The following is a 21,391-nucleotide window of genomic DNA, read 5'->3' on the forward strand; positions in this document are numbered from 1 at the left end:
CGTTTCTGATTCACAGCGTTCACAGATTCGTCGCCATATTTGTGCTTCACCAGATAGAAAATTTGACATGACAGAACAAGGAGGAGAGAGGGGGAGAGAGAGAGACAATAGAGGAGCAAGCGAGCGAGAGAAAGAGAGAGAGAGATTATAGAGCGAGCGGGAGGCAGCGGGACAATCGGGGAAGGAACTCTTCTTCAGCCGCACGATGGAATTGCTCCACGTTCGCCAGGAATTAGCGTGACCCAGTTCTCCATTCCTCCCAGAATTAGGAAGAGAGAGAGCGTTGCGATTTCAGGTTGTCCCCAGTTCTCCATCCTCCCAGAGTTAGGAAAACAGAGACAGAGAGTTGCGATTTCAGGTTGTCCCCAATAGAATTACGTCCTCTGCTTTGAGCTCATACACATTCAAGACGCATTGGATGGGACAAACTCGTGAAGATCACAAACAAGGTGATGAAATGCTGAAATTCGATCAGAGAGTGCGAGAGCAGCTCTTCCAAGGGTGCAAGCTTGTGAAGGAGCTCGAGGAGAAGCTGCACACCACCCCCCCAGGCAAATTCGACGAACCCAACAGCTTGGAGCTTCGCTTTAGCTTTGCAATTGCTGCAGTAGAGGCGATTGCTACCTTCAACGACACAATTAAGCTCCTCATTTCGAGCTGCTCCAGCAGAGGTTCAGCTCCAACGAGCTCCGCATTGCCATGGCAGCAGTTCGATCGCTGCATTGTGTCACCGCGACCGCAGAAGAGGCCATTCGCAGCAGTGGGGAGCCCTCTGTCCACGACTCGAAATGGGGAGACGCCGCCCTTTTCACCGCCCGGCTTCGAGGCAACAGAAGAACCGGTGGCGAAGAAGCTTACATCAAGCCCCCCACGCAGCAACAACAGTCCTAGGAGCGAGACATCGGACGGGTCTCCGACACCAATCCCGGCTCTGGAGCTGAAGAAAGAGGTTGGGACTGGTGCGCAGGAGGCAGGAGATCAGACAGCGGAGAATGGTGGTGACCAGAGGGATGCTCGAGAAAATCTGAGAAAGAGGTGGGTCGAGACAGTGTAATCTGCTAACCTAGTTTAAATCAACATTTTGGAATTCGCGATAGTTTTAGATCAGATTTTCAACCAGGATGTGATGTGATTCGAAACACGAACTAGTTGCGATGGGCATAGATCGAATTTTTTGAGCTAGAATCTCAAGCGATTCGGGGGTGTTTGGAAGCAGGAAATTGTTCCCCAAGGTGACGCTCAAGATGCCTGTAAGCAATTTGCAACAAGGGGCGGAAATCCCTCCGGATGATGGCCACACGTGGAGGAAGTATGGGCAGAAAGACATTCTGGGTGCGCGATACCCAAGGTAAATTCCTTGCAATATGACATCTGCAGAATGCTGCTAATTTTCGCTCGAAACGAACTGTGGATTGCGATAACCACTCGAATCGCATGGCTTGTAGCAAACTTTGGGAAACGAATGGGCTGTTGCTTTGCATTTTACATAAGGGTTTGTTGCTATCTGTAATCAAACCGATCTGAATGCAGAACTGTACTAAGAATGTAAGAATGTTAAATCTCTTTGTACGTAAATTGTTTGATAATTGGATTTTATCTATGCTTCGTTTGAATAGAGTTTTGAAAAGGAGGATAAGCGCTCTGTTCAAATCGATTTGAATGCAATGTTTGAACACTAACGATGTAAGAATGTTGGATCTTTTTGTGCTCAAATTGTTTTATTAAAAGGGATTGATACTAAAACTTGTTAGTCTCTCTACTCAAATGCATTGTTTGAATACTTAAGACGGAAGAATGTTGGGTCGCGTTGCGATCGATCTGAGAGCGTTGTTTGAACATTAGAATGTACCTCTTTGCACTCAAATCTTTCCATTTTTCATGTACCGCACTGTTTTGAACAAATGAATCGAGTTTTTGTAGCAGGTGCTTGGAATCAAAATCTTTGCAGTAGCTTGTCTGATGCCTGGAATCAAATCCTTAGGGGTAGCTAGTCTGATGCTTGGAATCAAAATCTTTGCAGTAGCTTCTCTGGAATCAAATCCTTTGCGGTAGCTTGTGATCTGATGCTTGGAATCAAATCCTTTTGCAGGAGCTACTACAGATGTACTCACAAAACAGACCTGGGATGCCAAGCCATCAAGCAGGTGCAGAGGTGCGACGAGGATGCGTCCATCAGCGAAGTCACTTACAGCGGCCACCATAGCTGCCGTTCCTCGCAACTGGAGAACCAGACATGGCCTTTCGCCTTTCACCACCCCTTCCGCTCACAGATCTCCATGCAATGCCTCCGAGAGTCGCACTCCAGCAGCAGCATTCATCTCCCATTTGCCACAGCTTCGCAGCAGCAGCAGCAGCAGGCGGCTTCCTTCAGTTTGCTTCAATTTCCCCTTCTACATCCCAATTCGAGCTCTGCTTGCAGCACAGTTGACATCAAAGCAGACAACAGTTTTCCGACGCAGCTCCTCGTTGGGCTCGGCAACAACGCAGGCGGAGGGTTTTGCCTTACCAACACAAATGCAGGCAGAGGTTTTAGCTGTAGCAGCAGCGATGGCGTGAGTCCCAGGACGCTAGATCTTTCGCGGGGAATGCTTCAAACGCAGTCGCGATCGCTTGCAGGCAACAACCTTGAGAACAGTGTCGAATTTTCGGAGGATGAATCGCAATTCGGTGCAGCGGAACAACCAGACGCATATCACGAGGGCAATGCGATGGACTTGATCTCCGAGCAAGCCCTCCGGCGTGGACATCTACCAGTTTCCTTCTCGGATTGGCCGATGCTCACGGGAAGAGCTCAGCCGCGTTCTGCGGCAATTCAACAACTGTTACAATCTATCGCCACACCGCATCAACAAATCGTGTCGTCTGCGCAATGCTCCGCACAAGCAGCAACAGCATCAACAGGAAAGAGAGCATGCGCAGGACCCTCCATGGAGCGAGAAGGATCCGTGCAAAAGCCGGAGTCCGCAACAAAGGAGGGCGAAGTACCTGACGCCATTTCGGCGTTCGATTCCATGGATTTGCTGCCAGACAGTCCCCTGAATCGCTATTTCCTGGACTCTGATCCCATGGCTGACAAGCTCTAAGCTTTTTAGAGGTTCTGCTCTGTTTCTCCCCTCTGTTCTACTTTGAATCTCTACTCCATGGACGTTCATGCGGCCACGGCTGACAAGCTCAGAGGCTAGAGCATGAGCTCAGAAATCGCTACTTGTTGCTATTCTGCTTCTCCTTTCATCAGTCATCCACAAAACTGTTTGTGTCTGGTGTAGCACTACGTACTTTATGAGCTTTTCTCCCGACCTCTGAAGCAGGTGTTCTCGTCTAACACAGAAACTCTGTCTCTTTGTCTCTCTCTCTCTCTCTCACAGTAGCCTGTGATGACTGCTCTACTGAGAACCGCTACATACTGGCCTCTGATTAGATGCTTCTCTCTCTCTCTCTCAGATCTCACATACGCACACAAGTATCTTGCTCTACTGAGAAATGCTTATAGCCTCTGATTAGATGCTTCTCTCTCTCTCTCTCTCAGATCTCACATACGCACACAAGTATCTTGCTCTACTGAGAAATGCTTATAGACTACTCTACGGCCTCTCCTACTAAGATCTGAGGTTCAATGAGAGCCAACTAAGAAAAAACTTTTTTCCCAGCCCGTCAAATTAAGGACAACCAAAATTTTAGTCGGTTTTTTCCAAATTTAGTCGGTGCAAAATACACTAAAGGGCAGTTTTTTTTTAGCACTGCTAGGAAGAACTGAGGTTCATTGAAAACAAGTCGGAAAAGCTTGCTAAAGATTTGTGTTCTCCGTCACCCCTTCTCCTCACCTAAAGGACTACCCAACGATTTTAATGCATTCCCACTCGGATTCAAGGGTTCCAGTATGTTCCAAAAAAAAAATCTATATAGAATCGACAACATTTTCATTTTCACTTGTTAGGATTACTCTTTCAATTTTGTAGAAAAACTTGAAACCCTAACTTTTTAGATCTATTGAGAAAATTGTTTTGTATGAGTGGTTCCAATTATGTTAAATCACTTAAAAGCATAGTAAAGATGCTTTGAAATCCCCCCGTTCCCCCCACCCCAAAAAAATAAGTACTTTTAAGAGTCTTTGTGTGAAGGAAACAAGTTCAAAAACATTAACATAAAGGTGACACTCAAAATGCTACTTCAATTGAGATTTTTGTTACTTCCTTTTAGAAGTCTAGACGAAGTCAAAACTATACAAGATGGATACTCATCTAAAAACCCTTGAAAAGAAGAAGCCATTATAGTTGAAGATCAAAGAATGGACATGACAATGTAAGGATATACCATTTTGTGGGAAAAGAATTTAAAATTTCTAGCCAAGATGATAGCATAATGGGTACGATTGGGAATGGAATTGTGTTATTAGGGTTAAGTTTAAAATAATTAGATGAATTTTACTAGGATAACATAGTGGTAGGTGGGAAAAGGCCCTGTAAACCTACACAAAACCATAGGATAAGCTTTAGTGGTGCTAGCTATGATGTTGTGTAGTATAAATCTAAGCTTAGAAGGTCCCTTTTAACACAAGATCACTCATTTAGTGTGCAACTCCTACACAAGACCATGGGGTAAGCTTTTACATGAACAAATGAGTTCCAATTCAAACAAAGCCACGATTGGACCCATACTAGTTTGGGGACCTACCAAACCATGGCCTCATTGAACTCCAACCCACTCTAATATTTCTTACCTTATAGAATTTCTTTTGGTTTAGTGTGCGAGACCACATGGTAAGGTTCCTAAAAGGTTTTAGAAGGGGCAAATGGGTTCCAATTATCATGGGAACTTCATCTAGGATGCCTCATTTCATAAAGTCCCAGGTCCAAGAAAAAGTCCCATTAGGACCTATACAAGACCATAGGATAACCTTTAGAAGGGTTAGACTTTGATGTCGCCATGTAGGATGCTTTGTTTAATAGTGCTTATCAAGCTCCAAAAGGGTGCAGTCTGGTCCGATTCGCACCCCCTTAAGGAATGGTTTCACCGTGTATATGTAGTGCCCCATCTTAAACGAAATTCAACCATAGATTTTAACAAGGTAGGGGCTAAAGGGATACAAGTGGCATAGGACGTTTATTGTGCTATGCATATGGAATTCACTTTCTTCCCATATCACATATAATTGGGTTGCTTCTAAAGCTCCATGGTCTCCCTCTTTAGGGCATTTAAAACCATGTAATTATTGATGTAAATATCAATGGAATTATATTTTTAATGGAATTAAATTGTTAATGGTTATATCAAGAGTTACCATGTGGTGTCTACCTTGTCTCAATCGTTCTTTCAATTGTATGCATTGCCTACCTACTCCAGATCGATAGCTTTTGCAATACACTATCTCATTTCTATTCATTAAAAGGTTACAAAGTTATAATGTTAGATTTAAAAGTTTAGGTTCACACAATGATTTCTTAAGTTACATTTTGTTATGTTGATGTCATCAAGCTCCTTAGATGTTGCAAGGCAAGCTCAATATGGAGATATTTTTCATTTCTTTCTTAAACATCTGCTACCTAAATTCCACAGGCAAAAAATGATTCCATGATGAGTAAACTTAACGTTGCTTCTTTCTTACTTTTAAGAGTGCTATTTGGACTTATTAAGGAAATTGTAAAAGTGACCTCAAGCTTCTCTATTATACAAAGTTATACCTGTTAATGCTCAAAGCAAGCTTTGCTACATTTTATTCTTTAAAGAGAGGATATAGAAATAATTACGGTGGACTTAGTCAATGTAGAGGAAATTGTCTAGGCCTTTAGCAAAGTTTCCATTGAGACAATGGCTTCTACTACCAATCCAACACAAAGAATGAGAAGGCATAGATGTACAACCTAATAATATACCAAAGAAAGGAGGATTAATGGCTTCTACTACCAATCCAACATGAAGAATGAGAAGGTGTAGATGTACAACCTAATAGTATAGCCAAAGAAAGGAGGATTAATGGGCCTCTTTTTCAATCTAAATGACAAAATGGAAAGGACAATGTGTGGACACTGATGGAGAATGGGTTTAGGGTGCAGACACTGATGACCTCCATGAATTGGGGATCACAGAGAACACAAGCAATAGGTTTCTTTCCTGGGAGATGACCTTGATCTTTTTCTCCAAGAAGGAAATTCAAAGGAAGAAGCTTCATCCTCAAGCACCCCCTTTAGCAAATCTGTTGATATCCTCATCCCCCATAATAGGCTCCAACCTATACATGGAAGATACTCTTTACCAAGAAAGGGAGGAGATGGAAGCAACTAAAGCATTGGACCTACTCCAACAACCCGTTGCCAATGTAGTGAATGCATTGCCTCAAAGATTGGTGACCCAGCATCAAACATATGGTCACTTTCCCTCGAGGTGCTTTTGGATTGTAGGAGGATGAGGCATTGGGGGTGCCATTTGGATTTGATGTTGACACAAGCATCCAAGATCCCAAAATTTTTGGATTATATGACCATACAATGGAAGAAATTTTTTTGATGATGTTGTCTATGTTGAAAGATGCAGACAAATTAATATATGATGTGCAACCCTCTGATGCAGAAGCTTCCACTTCTCAGACAGAATAGGAGAAAGCTTCTACCTCTCATATGGAACAGTATACAGCTCAAAGATCCATAAACATCGCAAGAGAGGAAGGAATAGAAGCTGACAACACTATAATGGTAAGAGTGAACAATGTTTTGATGGTCTTCTAGTATAATGTGGTACGTTGGCCTTCTATTGTAATGTTTATTGAATTGTTCTAAAAGGCATTTGAGGTTGATGGGTTCTCATCTCAATGGGTCATGTTTGAAACATGTTTGGATGAGATCACTCTTTGGCCCATTAGCTTTGTGAAGTGGCACGACACATCATGATCTCTGCAACAAATTTTCACCACGAGGGCCTTCAAAGCTGCTGAAGTGCAAGGCGTTGTCATGTGTTGTTGGATATTCCAACATCACTTAGAATATTGACAAGGTCATTTTGATCCATCGCTTGTCTTTCATCAATGCTTTTGGATCAAATATTCATGGCATGACAATGACAACAATAGTTATGTCCTTGGAGATAGTCTTAGTGCTATTACTACTAGGTTTACATGTAAAAATGCACTTGCCCTCATTCTCAATGTATTAGCATTAGCTAAGAAGAGAGGTGGGCTACGAGTCCTCTTTGTAATACATTGTAAGACAAATATTTATTTATAATAATCTTCTCATCCATCCATTTAATGGATAAATGTCCTTTATATGTTAATCTATTTTTTTCCCTTTTTTGTATGTTACTTTTATATTTGTTTTAAGTTATGTTGTTCTCAATATTCATCTATTGTTATATCATATTCCATGAAATATTTAAATTGTATTCCATCCTATTAATTATTGTTAACATCACATCCACTATTTTAAAGAATTTCGATGTAAAATTCAAGTCAATAGTATGCTCTTGGCTTGTTTTGGGCACTAGGATCCACAAGGAATTCGACCATACTTCCCAAAAATACCAAAACCTACCATGGTGAAAATTTTGTCCATTTGGGGGCTCTCCCAAATGGAAAATTTTGTGCCATGATGGGTTTTGGTGTTTCTGGGCAGATCTCGTTGTTCCGGACAACATTTCTCTCTACGGCTTGGTCAAATTCTTTGTGGATTTGTTAGAAATGGTACTGCTATGGTGAAATTACTTCATGTCCCCCTTCAAAATTTATTTTTTATAATGGAAAAGCATAAAATGCATCTTATTTCAACATTGAGAACATACAAAAAGAACTTAACAATGTGATCTTCTTGAAAATTTAAATATTTTGTATTATAAGAACTTGCCCCAAGGGCACCATATACAAAAATGTACCTCCAAAGGGAAAGGCAAAGATCTTAAATATTCTAAGGCCTAAGGCTAGGATTAGAACAAGTCCGCTTTGTGAGAGCTAAGTCTTTGTCCATCACTATGATGTGCTTTGCATGGATGGCACATTATTTTGTGCCTTCAAAGAGTCCGGTTGCATCTTCAAAGAGTCCGCTTTGCAAGAGCCTATTATTTGTTTATTACTTTGATGCACTTTGTGTGGATGGCACACAATCTTGCATCTTCAAAGAGTCCGCCGGTTGTGACTTGTAGCCTTCTGGAATGCCCCCATAGTGTCTGTACTAAAAATGCACATCATCTTTATAGCTTTGTGCAATCTCACATGCAATGCATTGGAAAGGAGCACATGGGATCACGTTATCAGTACTTCTATAAGTTCTTAATTTCTTTAAGTACCCTTGATCTTGGTTTCACTTTAGGTTGCTTCTTTACCCTTGGTGGAGGCTGCATGGGTACCTGGACATTGCTCCATGGCCTCTTATCCACCTTGAACTTCCTTTATTGCTCGTGCTTCCTCATCTTGTGCGTCTTGCTGGCATGCCCATTTCAAACCTACCCCCCATTCTTGAATAACATCCTTGTGATGGGGCTTCCTTGGCATACTCTTTGTTCTGTCCTTTGCAACTAAGCATGGTAGAGGTACTTTTGGAGGTGGAAAAGGTACTATGTCCAAGAAAGTGAATGCTAGTCCCTATAAATTTGGAAGCAGAGTGGACTTCCTCATTGTCTTCTTTACTTTAGGCCCATCAGTATAGTTCTCAATGTATAGGATATTTCTAAAGACAACTTGCTCTTTAACAGTATGATCAAATGGGGGAGCCTGTTGTTAGTCAAGGGAGGCTTGAATGGATTTCTCATTGGGAGAAAAGGGCTGAGTGGATTTGTCATGGGGAGAGGTGGGCTCATGCGAGTCAGGGGAGGGGAAGTCTCACATGATTCATGGAAGTGCTCACAAGAGTCAAGGGAGCTCCATGTGCAAGTACTCAAATTGTGGTCCAAACATGCACTTTATTCAATGTAGAGTAGTATACAATTACAACTCAGCTTCAGATTCTCTTTGGAACCATCTGCTTCCTTGTTTAACTCTAGTTTGCAACTGACATGCGACTCCTCGACTCCCTGTGGATACCTTCCAAGCACAATGCCTTCTATTCTTTGATCTACAATATGAACTGCTTTCCAATTTTGGATGCCTTTTTCTTTTTAGACTTCAGAGTTCTGCCTAGTAAACATCTTAAAAACCAATCAAACATCTCATGCAATGCATTGCTCCATGAATGACACTACCACCATGCCTTGAGTTCTTGAAGTAGGTTGCCTTGGCTTGATGGTATGACTTCTTCATTCCTTATGTAGTCTAAATGGATAGAGCTCAGAGTTTTGCCTAGTAAACATCTTAAAAACCAATCAAACATCTCATGCAATGCATTGTAAACATGCATGCCTTGGCTCGATCATATGACAACTTGTGTAGTCTAAATGGACAAAGTTCAAAGTTTTGCCTGGTAAACATCTCATGCAATGCATTGCTCTATGAGTGACACTACCACCATGCCTTGAGTTCTTGAAGTAGGTTGCCTTGGCTCGATCGTATGACTTCTTCATGCCTTGTGTAGTCTAACTAGATAGCGGACCCCAATTCCATACAAATCATGGTCTGTGCACATAGAGAACATGCTATAAATATGGCAAGAATCATTTTAGTAACCACAATTTTTAATAAAGCAAGTGCTAAAGATTATGATGGTGATAGGATTACAATATAATGCATAATATGTGACTCCCCCATGATTTCACCATTAATTTCATTAACTCTTTCAAAGCCATCCTGAACGATTCATAACACATCTTATTCGTCGTCGATTCAACCCTAGCAAAGCAGTTTTATCAATGTATCGAACGTTGGCCACACTTTTAATCTCAAAGTTGCTACTTGAGAATATGAAGCCTTATTGGTTGTGCATTCACACAAGGCTTTTCGATATTACCAACCCAAGGTATTTTGAGACAATGTATGCTTTTCTTTCTCAAGATTGTGATTGGATAAGAATCTTCTTGCCTTTGAAACTTTGGTAGGAAGATTTTGCGTTGCCCTAGACATTATCTTGTCCACCTTGTGGTGCACATGTTCTCCATGGAATCCCATATTTGAAACAAACTCCTCATCTTCCTCAATGCAACACGCCAATACTTCTTATGGAAACAGATTCCAAGAATAAACAAGATGCAACAACAACAGCTTATCAAGCATGCGCTTTGCATGTAAAGTATATATGTATACTCTCTCTAATGGGATGGGCAAGATGGGATCCCAATTTGGATCCTTCTTTTTGTGATTGGAGGCTAGCATTTGGTTACAAGAGAGAATGCCATTTTCCCATTGCAATCCTACCTTTTTATCCATTGAGGACACATGCAATATAGGCATGTGAATGTTTCATTTGCCCTTGTATCACAACCATGAAAGCACTTGAGTGTCTTCAAATCGCTAACAAGATGTCATTCAACTCGAATTATAAATGCCAATCTATTACCCTCCCTCTTTTCTTCGAATAATTGGTGGGAGTCTTGTTCTTTGTAGAACCCACTTTAATGTCTCATGAAACTCTTATGGAGTCTCAAAGGCTACAGGTCACCATATGTCTCTCTTAGATTGAGTTGAGAAATTGTTCTCAACTTCCTCGGCCCCTTGAACAAAAGCTAAGGCTTTGTACATTAGACAAATGATCATGCTCTCTAGCTTGTGCTCTTTGACCAAGCTTCATCCATTAATAACAAAAATGAGCTTACCATTACACTGTATACATCTAAAGGGGAGAATAGTTGGGATATATAGGATATAGAAAATGAACTAACTGCAATGCTATGACAGGGTTCCTCTTACCATCTTCTTTCATTCCATAGAATTTGACCATTGCTTATTGCAGTTTCTCAACATCCAAGTAAACATTATTGAAAGTATTCAGCTCAAATGATTGCACATTTGATTTATATTAAATATTCGAAGTAATTTATTAGGGGAGAAATGGGGTCTCAAAAGGGCCTCATAAGGAATGGGTTAAGAAATGGATTAGGCCTAATGCAAGTCCTCTTGTGGGGTCCAAGGGAGTCCTAACCCCCCCTACCTAGGTGGGTTAAGCCCAGTTGATCCCACCTCTTACACCTAGGAGGGGGCCACCTCTTACACCAAGGAGGGGGCACTTTTCCCAAAGTCAAAATTTTGAATTTTGAATTTGAATTCCCTCTCTCTCCCTCCTCTCCCCATCCTCCTCCTTGTCTCCCTCCTCTCTCCTCCTCTTCCACATGTCCCATTCCTCCTCCTCCTCCGCCTCCTACTCCTCCCTCCCATAGCCTCCCTCCTCCCTCCCCCCCTCCTCCTCCCTTTGTCCACACGCCTCCTCCTCCCTCCTCCCACATGCATCCTCCTCCTCCCCCTGCTATTTTTTCCTCCTCCTCCCTCCTCCCACATGCGTCCTCCTCCTCCCCCCCTTGCTACTTTTTCCTGCTCCTCCTCCCTCATGCTCATCCATTCTCATCTTCCCTCATGCTCATGCCTACTCCTCCTTCCTCCTACTCATGCAAGCTCCTCTTGACTCCTCATGCTCACGCCTGCTCCTGTTGCTTCTACTCCTACTCATGCATATTCATCTACCTTCATCCTCACACCTGGTCCTCTGCTTGCTTCTCCTCCCTCATAATCATTCATGGTCTTTCTCATCCCTCCTCAAACATCACCTACCTTCTATCATGGCCTATCACAGTCTCTGTAAACTCTATGACTATTGATGGTATCATTTGAGGAGATCTCCCATGTTACCATGTGACCGTACAGTTGCAAGATCAATATGTGATCTATGATTGTTTTTTTCAAGAAAAGAAGCATCTTGAGCCTCAGTAGGTGCTCTAAAGAGGAGAATATGAGATAAAATGTTGATTTCATAGTGTTTCAATGTAATTTCTTACTTTGGATTATCCCGAGTGGTGCATTGTTTTTGCTAAGGTTCCCTTAGTTGTTCTTTCAAGACCTTCATGGAGATGATATGAGAATGGTGGGCATGGATGATATGGACTGTTCATATCGAAAGACACAAAGTCATGCATGAGCAAGTTGTTTTGGAGGTGATGCAAGACTTGAAGGGAATGGTGATGCAAACGAGATGCCTGGAGCTTGTGATGCTGCTAATGTATGTCTTGAAGTCCAAAAGTTTATTGAAGAAGAAGAATTCACATGATGCATTACATCTATTTAAATTTAAATTTCTAAAATGATGTTTCTTCATGTGTGTACTAGCAAGCAAGAATGGAGAATCTATCCATTTGGAACAAGAAGGCATGGAGAATTCACAGTATTGACCCAAGGCAACCTACGTGATCCATTTCAATGTGTTGTACATGAGATTATAAGAACTTACGAGTTGAATGTGAGATTCCAAATAGCATAGAGGTCTTTCTAAGGACTTAGTCGAGGATTCAAAGACCCTATTATTGGTGTATTAGAGTTGAAGAAGAGAAATAGGCTATGAAGCCTCTTTGTAATACAGTTTGAAATACAGACACCTATTTCTAATAATATTCTTCTATCTAAAGCAAAAAAAATTCATGTATCTATGGCCAAATGGTGAATCTTTTGTTATGTCTATTTTAATTATCTGTTGTTTTTAATATTGCATCTTTTTTACATCATCTTACACACAAAAGTTATATCACATTTTGATGTAACTTACAAGTCAATAAATTTTTGTTTGCCAAGTTTGGCCATTCTAATACATACGTAGAAGGGATTTGATCATGGCACCACATTGATTAGATGGAGTGTTTAAAAACCTTTCACACAAAAGTTATATCACATTTTGATGTAAGAAGTCAATAAAATGTTGTTTGCCAAGTTTGGCAATTCCAATACATATGTAGAAGGGATTTGACCATGGCACCACACTGATTAGATGGAGTGTTTAAAAACCAAAATTTGAGATTTTCTTACATCATCTTGTAAAGGATTGATGCATTTCATGATTTTCTTAGATTTTGAAGGGGTAGACAAAGAAATTTGACAACTTTGGCCATTTCAATGTCAATTTTTAGCAAATGTAGGAGGAATTTGACCACGGCAGAGAAGGCAAAGTTGGTCAGGACATCATGGGGTGTCCAGAAATGCAAAAACCCAACACGGCACAAATTTGGCCATTTGGAGGGTGTCCAAATGGCCAAATTCATGACATGGTGGGCTATTGCATTTTTGGACACCCCATGATATCCCGACCAACTTTGTCTTCAATGCCACAGTCAAATTCCTTCAACATTTGCCAAAAATGGACATTGGAATGGCCCAAATTGTCAAATTCCTTCATCTACCTAATTGAAATCCATGTGTCCTTATAGATGCATCAACTTCAACATAGATAAACATGGAAAAGAAAATATTTACAAAGTAACTTAGCAAATGACGATTGGTCAATATGACAACTTATGTGCCTTGTAGCACAGCTCTGCTAAGACCCTGAGGCAATATATTCTCTATATAATTTCTTGCGCTTTGGAGGAACCTTGTAGGTTGACTATGTCAATGTAATTTTTAATCTAATCTAGAGGACTTTGATCTTCCACTACATCACCTTGTAAATTTTCATTTTCTTTGTTTATCTTGCCTTTGGAGCCACCTTTTAGGTTAGCTATGTCAATGAAATATTTGATTTAAATATCACTAAATCACCTTGAAATAATATGATGCATTACATGAGAAAATATATATTTTGAAGGGGAATCTAAAATTTTCATTTTCTATGTTTTCTTAGTCATGGAGGTTGGCTATGTCCATGTATCTTTTATTTAATTTTTAGGTTGGCTACTATATCACCTTGTAAAGGATTGATGCACTTCATGATTTCCTATGAAGAAATATAGATTTTAAAGAGGTAGATGAAGGAGTTTGACAACTTCGGCCATTTTGATGTCCATTTTTGGCAAATAAAGGAGGAATTTGATGGTTGCACAGAAGGCAAAGTTGGTCAAGACATCATGGGGTGTCCAAAAATGCACAACCTACCACGGCGCGAATTTGGCCATCTGCTGGACACCCTAGAAATGGCCAAATTCGCACCATGGCAGGTTTGTACATTTTTGAACACTGACCAACTTTGTCTTCTGCACCATGGTCAAATTCCTCCTACAATTGCCAAAAATGGTCACCAAAAATACCAAACTTGGTCGAGAGTATTATTTTGACTTGGAATATTCATAATATTTTCCTAAATTAATTTTACAAAAATATGTATACAAGTAATAGAAATTAATTGCATGGAATATGAAGAGAATAGTAAAATAGCTATAACTTTTGCGCTATAACTCCGATCGCTTTTAGTTCAAAATCGAGAGCATGAGTAGCTCTATGATATTTGACTAGAGACGACCCTATTTTTTCCCAAATGTTCAAATTCAATGTAGAAGACCTTCAAAAATTAGTCACAACTTGAGGGGGTCATAAATTTGTAATTACTTTGAATACAAATGAAGGAAAAAGGACAAATTTGCATCTAAAAGGTTCACCTCTCTACACAACAAACTTGGAGGTGGTGTATTCAATACTCTACAATTGAAGGCGAGATTACCTTATATTGAATTAACAACACATTCAAAATTCCAACCATGACTCAATCAAAATTATTATTTATGACATGGTATCTTGCAAGGAAGAGAATGTGATAAAATGTACATTTTTGTATTATAATCTCTCCATTAAAATACAAAGACTCTTCATAGCCTATACCTCCTCTTTGCTACCTCTAATACATAGAAAAAAGAGGCTTTTGAAATCCCCAAGTAAGATCCTAATACTAATACCATCAAGGCTCTCCTCTCAGGGTAGCCGGGCACAAAGTTTTTTACAGCATTGCCAATGGGATACAATGCAATAGGGGAAGCCATGTGATGTGGATCACAATGATCAAGCTGTCAATAGTTTGATGCACTTCAGTAGCTAAGTAGGCCATTCTAAAAATTGGATGTGGAAGACTTAATATAGTGCACCAATGAGAGATCTCAAATGCCTCCTACATCAATTCAACAACCATTACAATAGCAAACCTAACAAAGCACATTACATTAAAAGACCGTAAAATATAAATCAATACATAGGATGCTTACCATCATGGCATTGTCTCCTTTAATGATGCAAGCAAGTAAAATAGGTATAAACTGTAAACTTTAGACATGAAAACTTTAGGCATAAAAACTTTATACATATTACCTGAAAACTTTGGAGACGAAACCACACAATAAAACATAAAAATAAAATTCATCAATGTTTTTAATGTCCTCCAAGTCATGAAGGAAACCTATGCAAATTCCAAAATGCCCAACTACAATTTATGGACAGCTTGTACTAGTCAAACACATTGTTTAATTTGCACGAGGGATAAAATGGACATTTTCATGCATTTCTCTAGATTCTTGCTTGCTATTTCACCATTTCAAGTAAAGTTGAAGGAATATACATTTCATTTTCGATGACTAAAAGGTATTTCTACACATAACTTACAGACAGTCCATTGTTAGTTATGTCAAAGATTCCACTACTTCCCACTCCTATGTTAAAATAGGATCTTGTAAAGAAGATAGGCAAGGAAGGTACATAGTCTAAGAAATACATCCTTCCTCTTGGGAAGCTAATGTGCACCCTTGGCAAAACCTTCCATGACTATCTAGTTAGTCAATCTGTAAGTTCAAGTCATCTAATGCATTTTTCATGTTCTAGAACACAGTAGAGCTTACAATATTGTCAACTTCTATCACTTTCTTCTTGACCATGCCTTTAGAACACACTAGAGCTCACAATATTGCCATCTTTGGCCACTTTGGTCACTTTGTTCCTGACCATGCCTCTACAACACACTAGAGCTCACAATATTGCCAGCTTGTGTCACTTTCTTCCTAACCATGCCTCCAAAACACACTAGAGCTCACAGCATTACCACCTTGTGTCACTATGTTCCAGACCATGCCTGTTGGGAAAACAATAGCTGTAGGAGAGGAAAGAGTAGTTGTATCCTATATGAGAAGGAAAAGAAAGAGGGAAAAAGCTCCTATAGGAGAGCAAAGAGTTGCTGTAGTAGAATCACAGTGAACTTGCCTATGAATGATTCAACTGGTTCCCACTCCTCGAGGTCCGAAGGGAAAACATCTGCCACCATGAATAAGAGCTCTTGGAAACCAAACACAAAATTTTCAAATGGAGTCATTACACTTACAAGTGAAAAAGGTACATAGATAGAAAGGCTCACAGTGTGATCGTATCAGTGTGATCGTATCCTAGATTGATTGAATGATGGAGGAAGCTGCATATCTTTTCCCATGTAAACATGTTGCACTTTTGTGAGCCATCCTTTCTTCCCAAACTTGAACTTCAAGATGCGCCCCTTCCACTCATGCAATCCTTTCATCACTATTCAATCATTTAAGCTGTAGGTGCAAGGGATTCACTCATCCAATGCATTTTTGGTGTTGTGGAAGACACAAGAGGTCACAGCATTGCGTGGTCTTGTAGCCTTTGTCCTCACCATGCTTGCAGAGGTTGCAACAGCAAGAATGGGACTCCTACACAAGGCAATGCAGCTCCAACAGAGGCACAAAAGAGGGAGAAGGAGAGGGACAGAGTAGCAATAGCAAAGGCACAAGAGAGGGAGAAGGAGAGGGACAGAGTAGCTCTAACAGAGGCACAAAAGAGAGAGAAGGAGAGGGATAGAGTAGCAACAACAAAGGCACAGGGGAGAGACAAGGAGAGGGACAGAGCAACAACAACAGAGGCATAGGAGAGGAAGAAGGAGAGGGATAGAGCAGCTCCAACAGAGGCACAGGAGAGGGAGAGGGGAGAGAGAGAGAGGGGGGGGGGGAAGAGGGAAAATGCATGGGATTTGGTTCAAATTTGAGTGATTTGGTAGGCTGGACTAGAACAGTGGGGGGCAGAGGCCCTTGAAAGAGGGAGGGGAGAAGAAAAATTTGCCAAAAGGGCCCTACCATCCCATTGAAGGTAGTTTTGGGCTCATGTGGGGGAGGTGCACCTGGTAGGAGGGTCAAACATGGGTTTGGGGGGGGATGGTTTGGGTGGTTCCTAGTGTAAGGGGAGCAACCAATAGGGGCTCTCTACAGGCCTACCCACCCTCCACCTCAACATACCATTGCCCCACACCTAGCACTCTCATTGGTACACCTCAAATCACTCTCTAATCCCTTGAAATTAGGAAACACTAATTGGAGGCCCTTTTGAGACCCCAATTCTCCCCTAATGGTTCCCCTTACATGATAGTACCCTCCAATAATTTATCTTGTGTGTTGGTTTTTTTTGCTGTGTAAGTGTGGCTAGTGGCACTATAGATTTCCTAGAACATCAGACTTGAAAATATTAAAAATTGAAGCTTCATGACTTACACTAGCAAGGTCACAAGCTCTAAGCATTTGCATCCACAATGCCCTTGAAGTCCTTCATCACCTCTTCATCAACTTTGCCCATGCAGACATTTGGGCTTGGGTCCTTTAGTCTCTCAATGACATCACTTGACTTCAATAATTTGGCTACAGCATATGAACAGTCAATTTTATGTCTATCCATTCTTGCCATCACATCTTCCATGAAGTTCTTGAAAAAGAATACAAGTGAAACTTAGCACAAACGATGTGGCACAAGAGAGTTACATTTCATTAAAGTTACACTAGAGAAGAAACCTTGTAACCAAGATTCTCCTTTTTATAGCACCACCAGTGGGTGTCAATGCATCCATATATAGTAAATTTTTTTCCCTATCCTTCGATCAGAACGTTGTTTCCTTCATCTTTTGCACTCATTCTATTGTCTTCTCACGTTCCTTCTCTATGGCCTATTGAACTTGTCTATAAATAGATCTTTCCAAAGATTTCTAAGGCTCATCTAGCTTACATAGTGATTCTTACAATTCATGTCACTCCAAGCCTAATGCATGCTCCAAGTCCAGTGCATTGGATTTGTCATGAAAATCCTTGTTCTACCTTCGAAGATCCTATATAGAAGTGTGCATTGCAACAATGTTACTATTTTCTAAATACACTAATTGTTTTGCTTGCACTCTATGCACCTTGCTTGCTTCCATAGCCATTGTTTGAGCACATTTTAATCGATTGCAATGAAGAAATCCGGCATGTCCATTATGAACAAGCTCATGCATTATATGAAAAGGAGGGCTCTTTTAGGTGGTAGGATCCATAGGATACAAGGTTCCTTCTACTTAAAGGTCAATATGCTTCTTTCCTTGTAAACTAAGATTGTTTTCAAAAGTCTCTCTCCATCCCAAACTATGTTTTCTTGCATATTGAGCCTCCAACTCTAAGTGGACCTGGTACTTGTTGGAGACATCCTCAAATGGTGTCATGAGTAAAGGAGTGTAGGGATAAAGTTGGAGGCATGGAGTGTGGTGAAGGAGTAGGCATGGAGCAGCATGTAGGCATGGAGGAGGAGGGAGGAGCAGGCATGGAGGAGGAGGTGGGGGAGGAGGGGTAGGAGAAGGTGGAGGAGGGGTAGGAGGGGTAGGAGGAGGTGAAGGAGGAAGAGGAGGAGGAGGGAGGGGGGGTTGGAAGATCATCAACCATGGAGGAAGAGGAGGGGGGAATGGGGGAGTGGGCATGGAGGAGGAGGGAGGGTGGAGGAGGAGTAAGCATGTAGGAGGAGGGAGGGGGGAGGGGGGAGGACAACGGAGGAGTAGGGAAGGAGGGAGGGGGGAGGAGGAAGGAGGAGGGAGGAAGGGGAGGGAGGAAGCTGACGGCGGAGGAGGAGGGAGGGAGGGAGCGAGGGGAGAGGGGAGGATGGGTCAAGAGTTAATTCAAAATTCAAATGTTCAAATTTCAACTTTCAAACTTGGTGGCTCTTACCTAGGTGTAAGAGGGCTGTAAGAAGTATAAGAGCTAGGGTCAATTATGGGCTTGACCCACCTAGGTAGAGGGGGTTAGGAATCCTTTGGACCCTACCATGGATCTTTCATTGTGGGCTTAACCCACCTAGGTAGAGGGGATTAGGACTCCTTTGGACCCTACCATGGATCTTTCATTAGACCTAATATATTTCTTAATCCATTCCTTACAAGGTTGTTTTGAGAGTCCATCTCTCCCCTAATGATTTCATAACCATACAAATATGGCCTAGTAAAATTATAAATTTGTAAAGTGGTGACTCCACTCAATAGTGATCTAGTAAACTCTAAAATATGCTTTAAATGCAACATTGAGTAGGCCATTGCCACATCTTTCTCAAATTGGAGTATTTAATATCATCACTTCAAAAGAGTATTTTAAACACCATATTAGGAGAAGTAGGAATATCCCAAGCCCCACTTTTTAAAGGACTCACAATTTTGGTTGAAAAAATGAAAGTTTGAAACGTATTTTTCTCAAACTAAATGGCTTTGATCTCATCGATGAGTATATATTGAAGCTAGTACAATCAATAAGTACTTCATATTATATTGACAACAATCTGTGAAACAGTTGGCTTCAAATCCTTTGCCATTTTTCACAATTTTGATTTAATTACACCACGATTCAATTATATTTGCTTCTTTTTAGCATGTTTTTTTTAAACGTGTTTTTTTTAAAACATTCTTTTTTATAAAAATATAATTAAAATAAAAATGATGAAGAAACATTTAAAACACATAAATCATATTTCTTTCAATTGTGTTAAGGAAGCTGGCTAACTCAGCAATTACCATGCAACATATCATAAACATTTCATCGTCATAAAATGAAATTTTAATGCATGGTATATATACTTTACCCTGTAGTATTTTGGGTTTACTCCATGATAAAGTAAGAAATCACATGTTATCAAATGGCATGATTTTTGCCATGTGGCTACATGTGAGTGCTTGATTTTACCACATGGAAAACACAAAATATGATTGGATAATGTGGAGAAAAAGTCTATAAAAAATATTTTCACCATATTTGTCACATAATTTCCTTGATTCATCGGTTGTGAAAGTTGTCTTAAGCTTTTTGTAGTTTTTCTCTATGTGTATGTGTCTGTGTGTGTGTGTGTGTAGATTAAAAAGTCCCATCAATAATTGAGCCATACAATTAATTCCATCGATTGGATAAAAAGTTTAAAAAGGGAAACATATAAGGAAAAAATATTTGAGATATCTAAGTTGAAAAATGCAACTAGAGTTTGCAAAAATTTCCATCAAAATTAAGAATTTTTAATAATATTGAGTTTGACAAACATAATATTGAAAAAAGATGTTGAATCCTCAGGCATTCCAGGTTTTGAGGTTAGGGTCCACTTATCTACCACCATCTAAACAAACTAGGTGTTAGAACATCTGAGTTATGTTTGGGTAGATAGGTAATGCCTGTTTTCCCTAGCTTGTTATCGATTTGCCTAGGAATATAGACAACCATATGAATTCTTAGATAATTTTTTAAAAAAGTTAGCCACAAGTGAAGTTTAAGTTACAAATAGAGTAAGGAGAAAATGAGTGCATGGGTTCAAAAGGGATTAGAGGAGGTACGAGACGATTAGTGGGCTTGGTATGTGGGGTGGCTAAAAAGAAAGTGTAAAGGGAAGATTTTACGAGGGTACATAAAAGAATAATTCATAGTTGGGAAAGTATTCATGTGGGTGTGTGGTTCGTGTGTAAAGAAATAAGTGTCTATGTGTGAGATACATTTACTAATCAAATTTATTTACTTTTATTTGTGTGTGCACGTGCATGTGCGTGCATGTGTGCATGCTTGCATGCGTTCGCATCATATGTGCACATGCGCATGCGCATGCACGTGTGTGTGTGTGCGTGTGTGTGTGCATGTGAGTGGGAGCTAAGGGGAGACACACACACACACACCTAATCACCCAGTCCTAATTGACATGTGTAAATAGAGGGGGGGGAGACACACACACACACATAGAGAAGGGGAGAAAACGAGGGGATTAAGCCTGGTATGCAGCTATCGTCGTTTACTAGCTTGATCATTCCATTTTTACCCAGTATTATATTATATCAAAATACATGGCATATTGAATAGATTCAATTATTATTTGGGTGTGTGACTCCCATGTTTATATGGCAGCATGTAGCACCCCAATAAGGACCTTCCCAACAAGATATGTGATTGACAAAGCTAATCTAGATCATTTTGTTAATATTTTGTACTATTTTTTTTCTAAGGTGTTAGGCTTAGGATGTGGATAGTGTTAGATATCAATGCTCCACTCTCGTGTAACTACGTGGGAACCAGCTAACTCTACTTGTAAGCCCCCCATATGAGGAGAAGGCATTTGAGTAGCTCGGTTATCCAGTAGGTCCTGGTTTGGACACCAGATGGAGGCCATATGGCCTGATGGCTGGATGGCTTCAGATAGAGTTGGTACACTGCCAACTAGGCTACATGCAAGTGCGGGAAGGCATCCCATGACTGACCGCACTGAGGGTAGATGGAGCATTTCTCGAGGTAGCCCACTCTTGGGTTGTAGGGACCGTTTGGAGCCCTAGATGATCTCGGA

General features: G+C 40.6%; 1 protein-coding gene across 1 annotated transcript; it reads left to right on the plus strand.

Annotated features, from left to right (window-relative positions):
- The first annotated feature begins 323 nt into the window (after nt 1–323).
- On the plus strand, nt 324–3,391 carry LOC147895916 (uncharacterized). The gene is made up of 3 exons (XM_087382952.1): nt 324–1,035; nt 1,217–1,348; nt 2,090–3,391. The coding sequence occupies exons 1-3, from the start codon at nt 419–421 to the stop codon at nt 3,081–3,083; spliced, it is 1,743 nt and encodes a 580-aa protein (XP_087239078.1). The 5' UTR covers nt 324–418; the 3' UTR covers nt 3,084–3,391.
- The last annotated feature ends 18,000 nt before the right edge of the window (nt 3,392–21,391 follow it).

Source organism: Dipteris shenzhenensis, chromosome 12 (genome assembly GCF_047967505.1).
Source record: "Dipteris shenzhenensis isolate YYH24624 ecotype China chromosome 12, Dip_SZ_1.0, whole genome shotgun sequence".
Lineage (NCBI taxonomy): Eukaryota > Viridiplantae > Streptophyta > Polypodiopsida > Gleicheniales > Dipteridaceae > Dipteris > Dipteris shenzhenensis.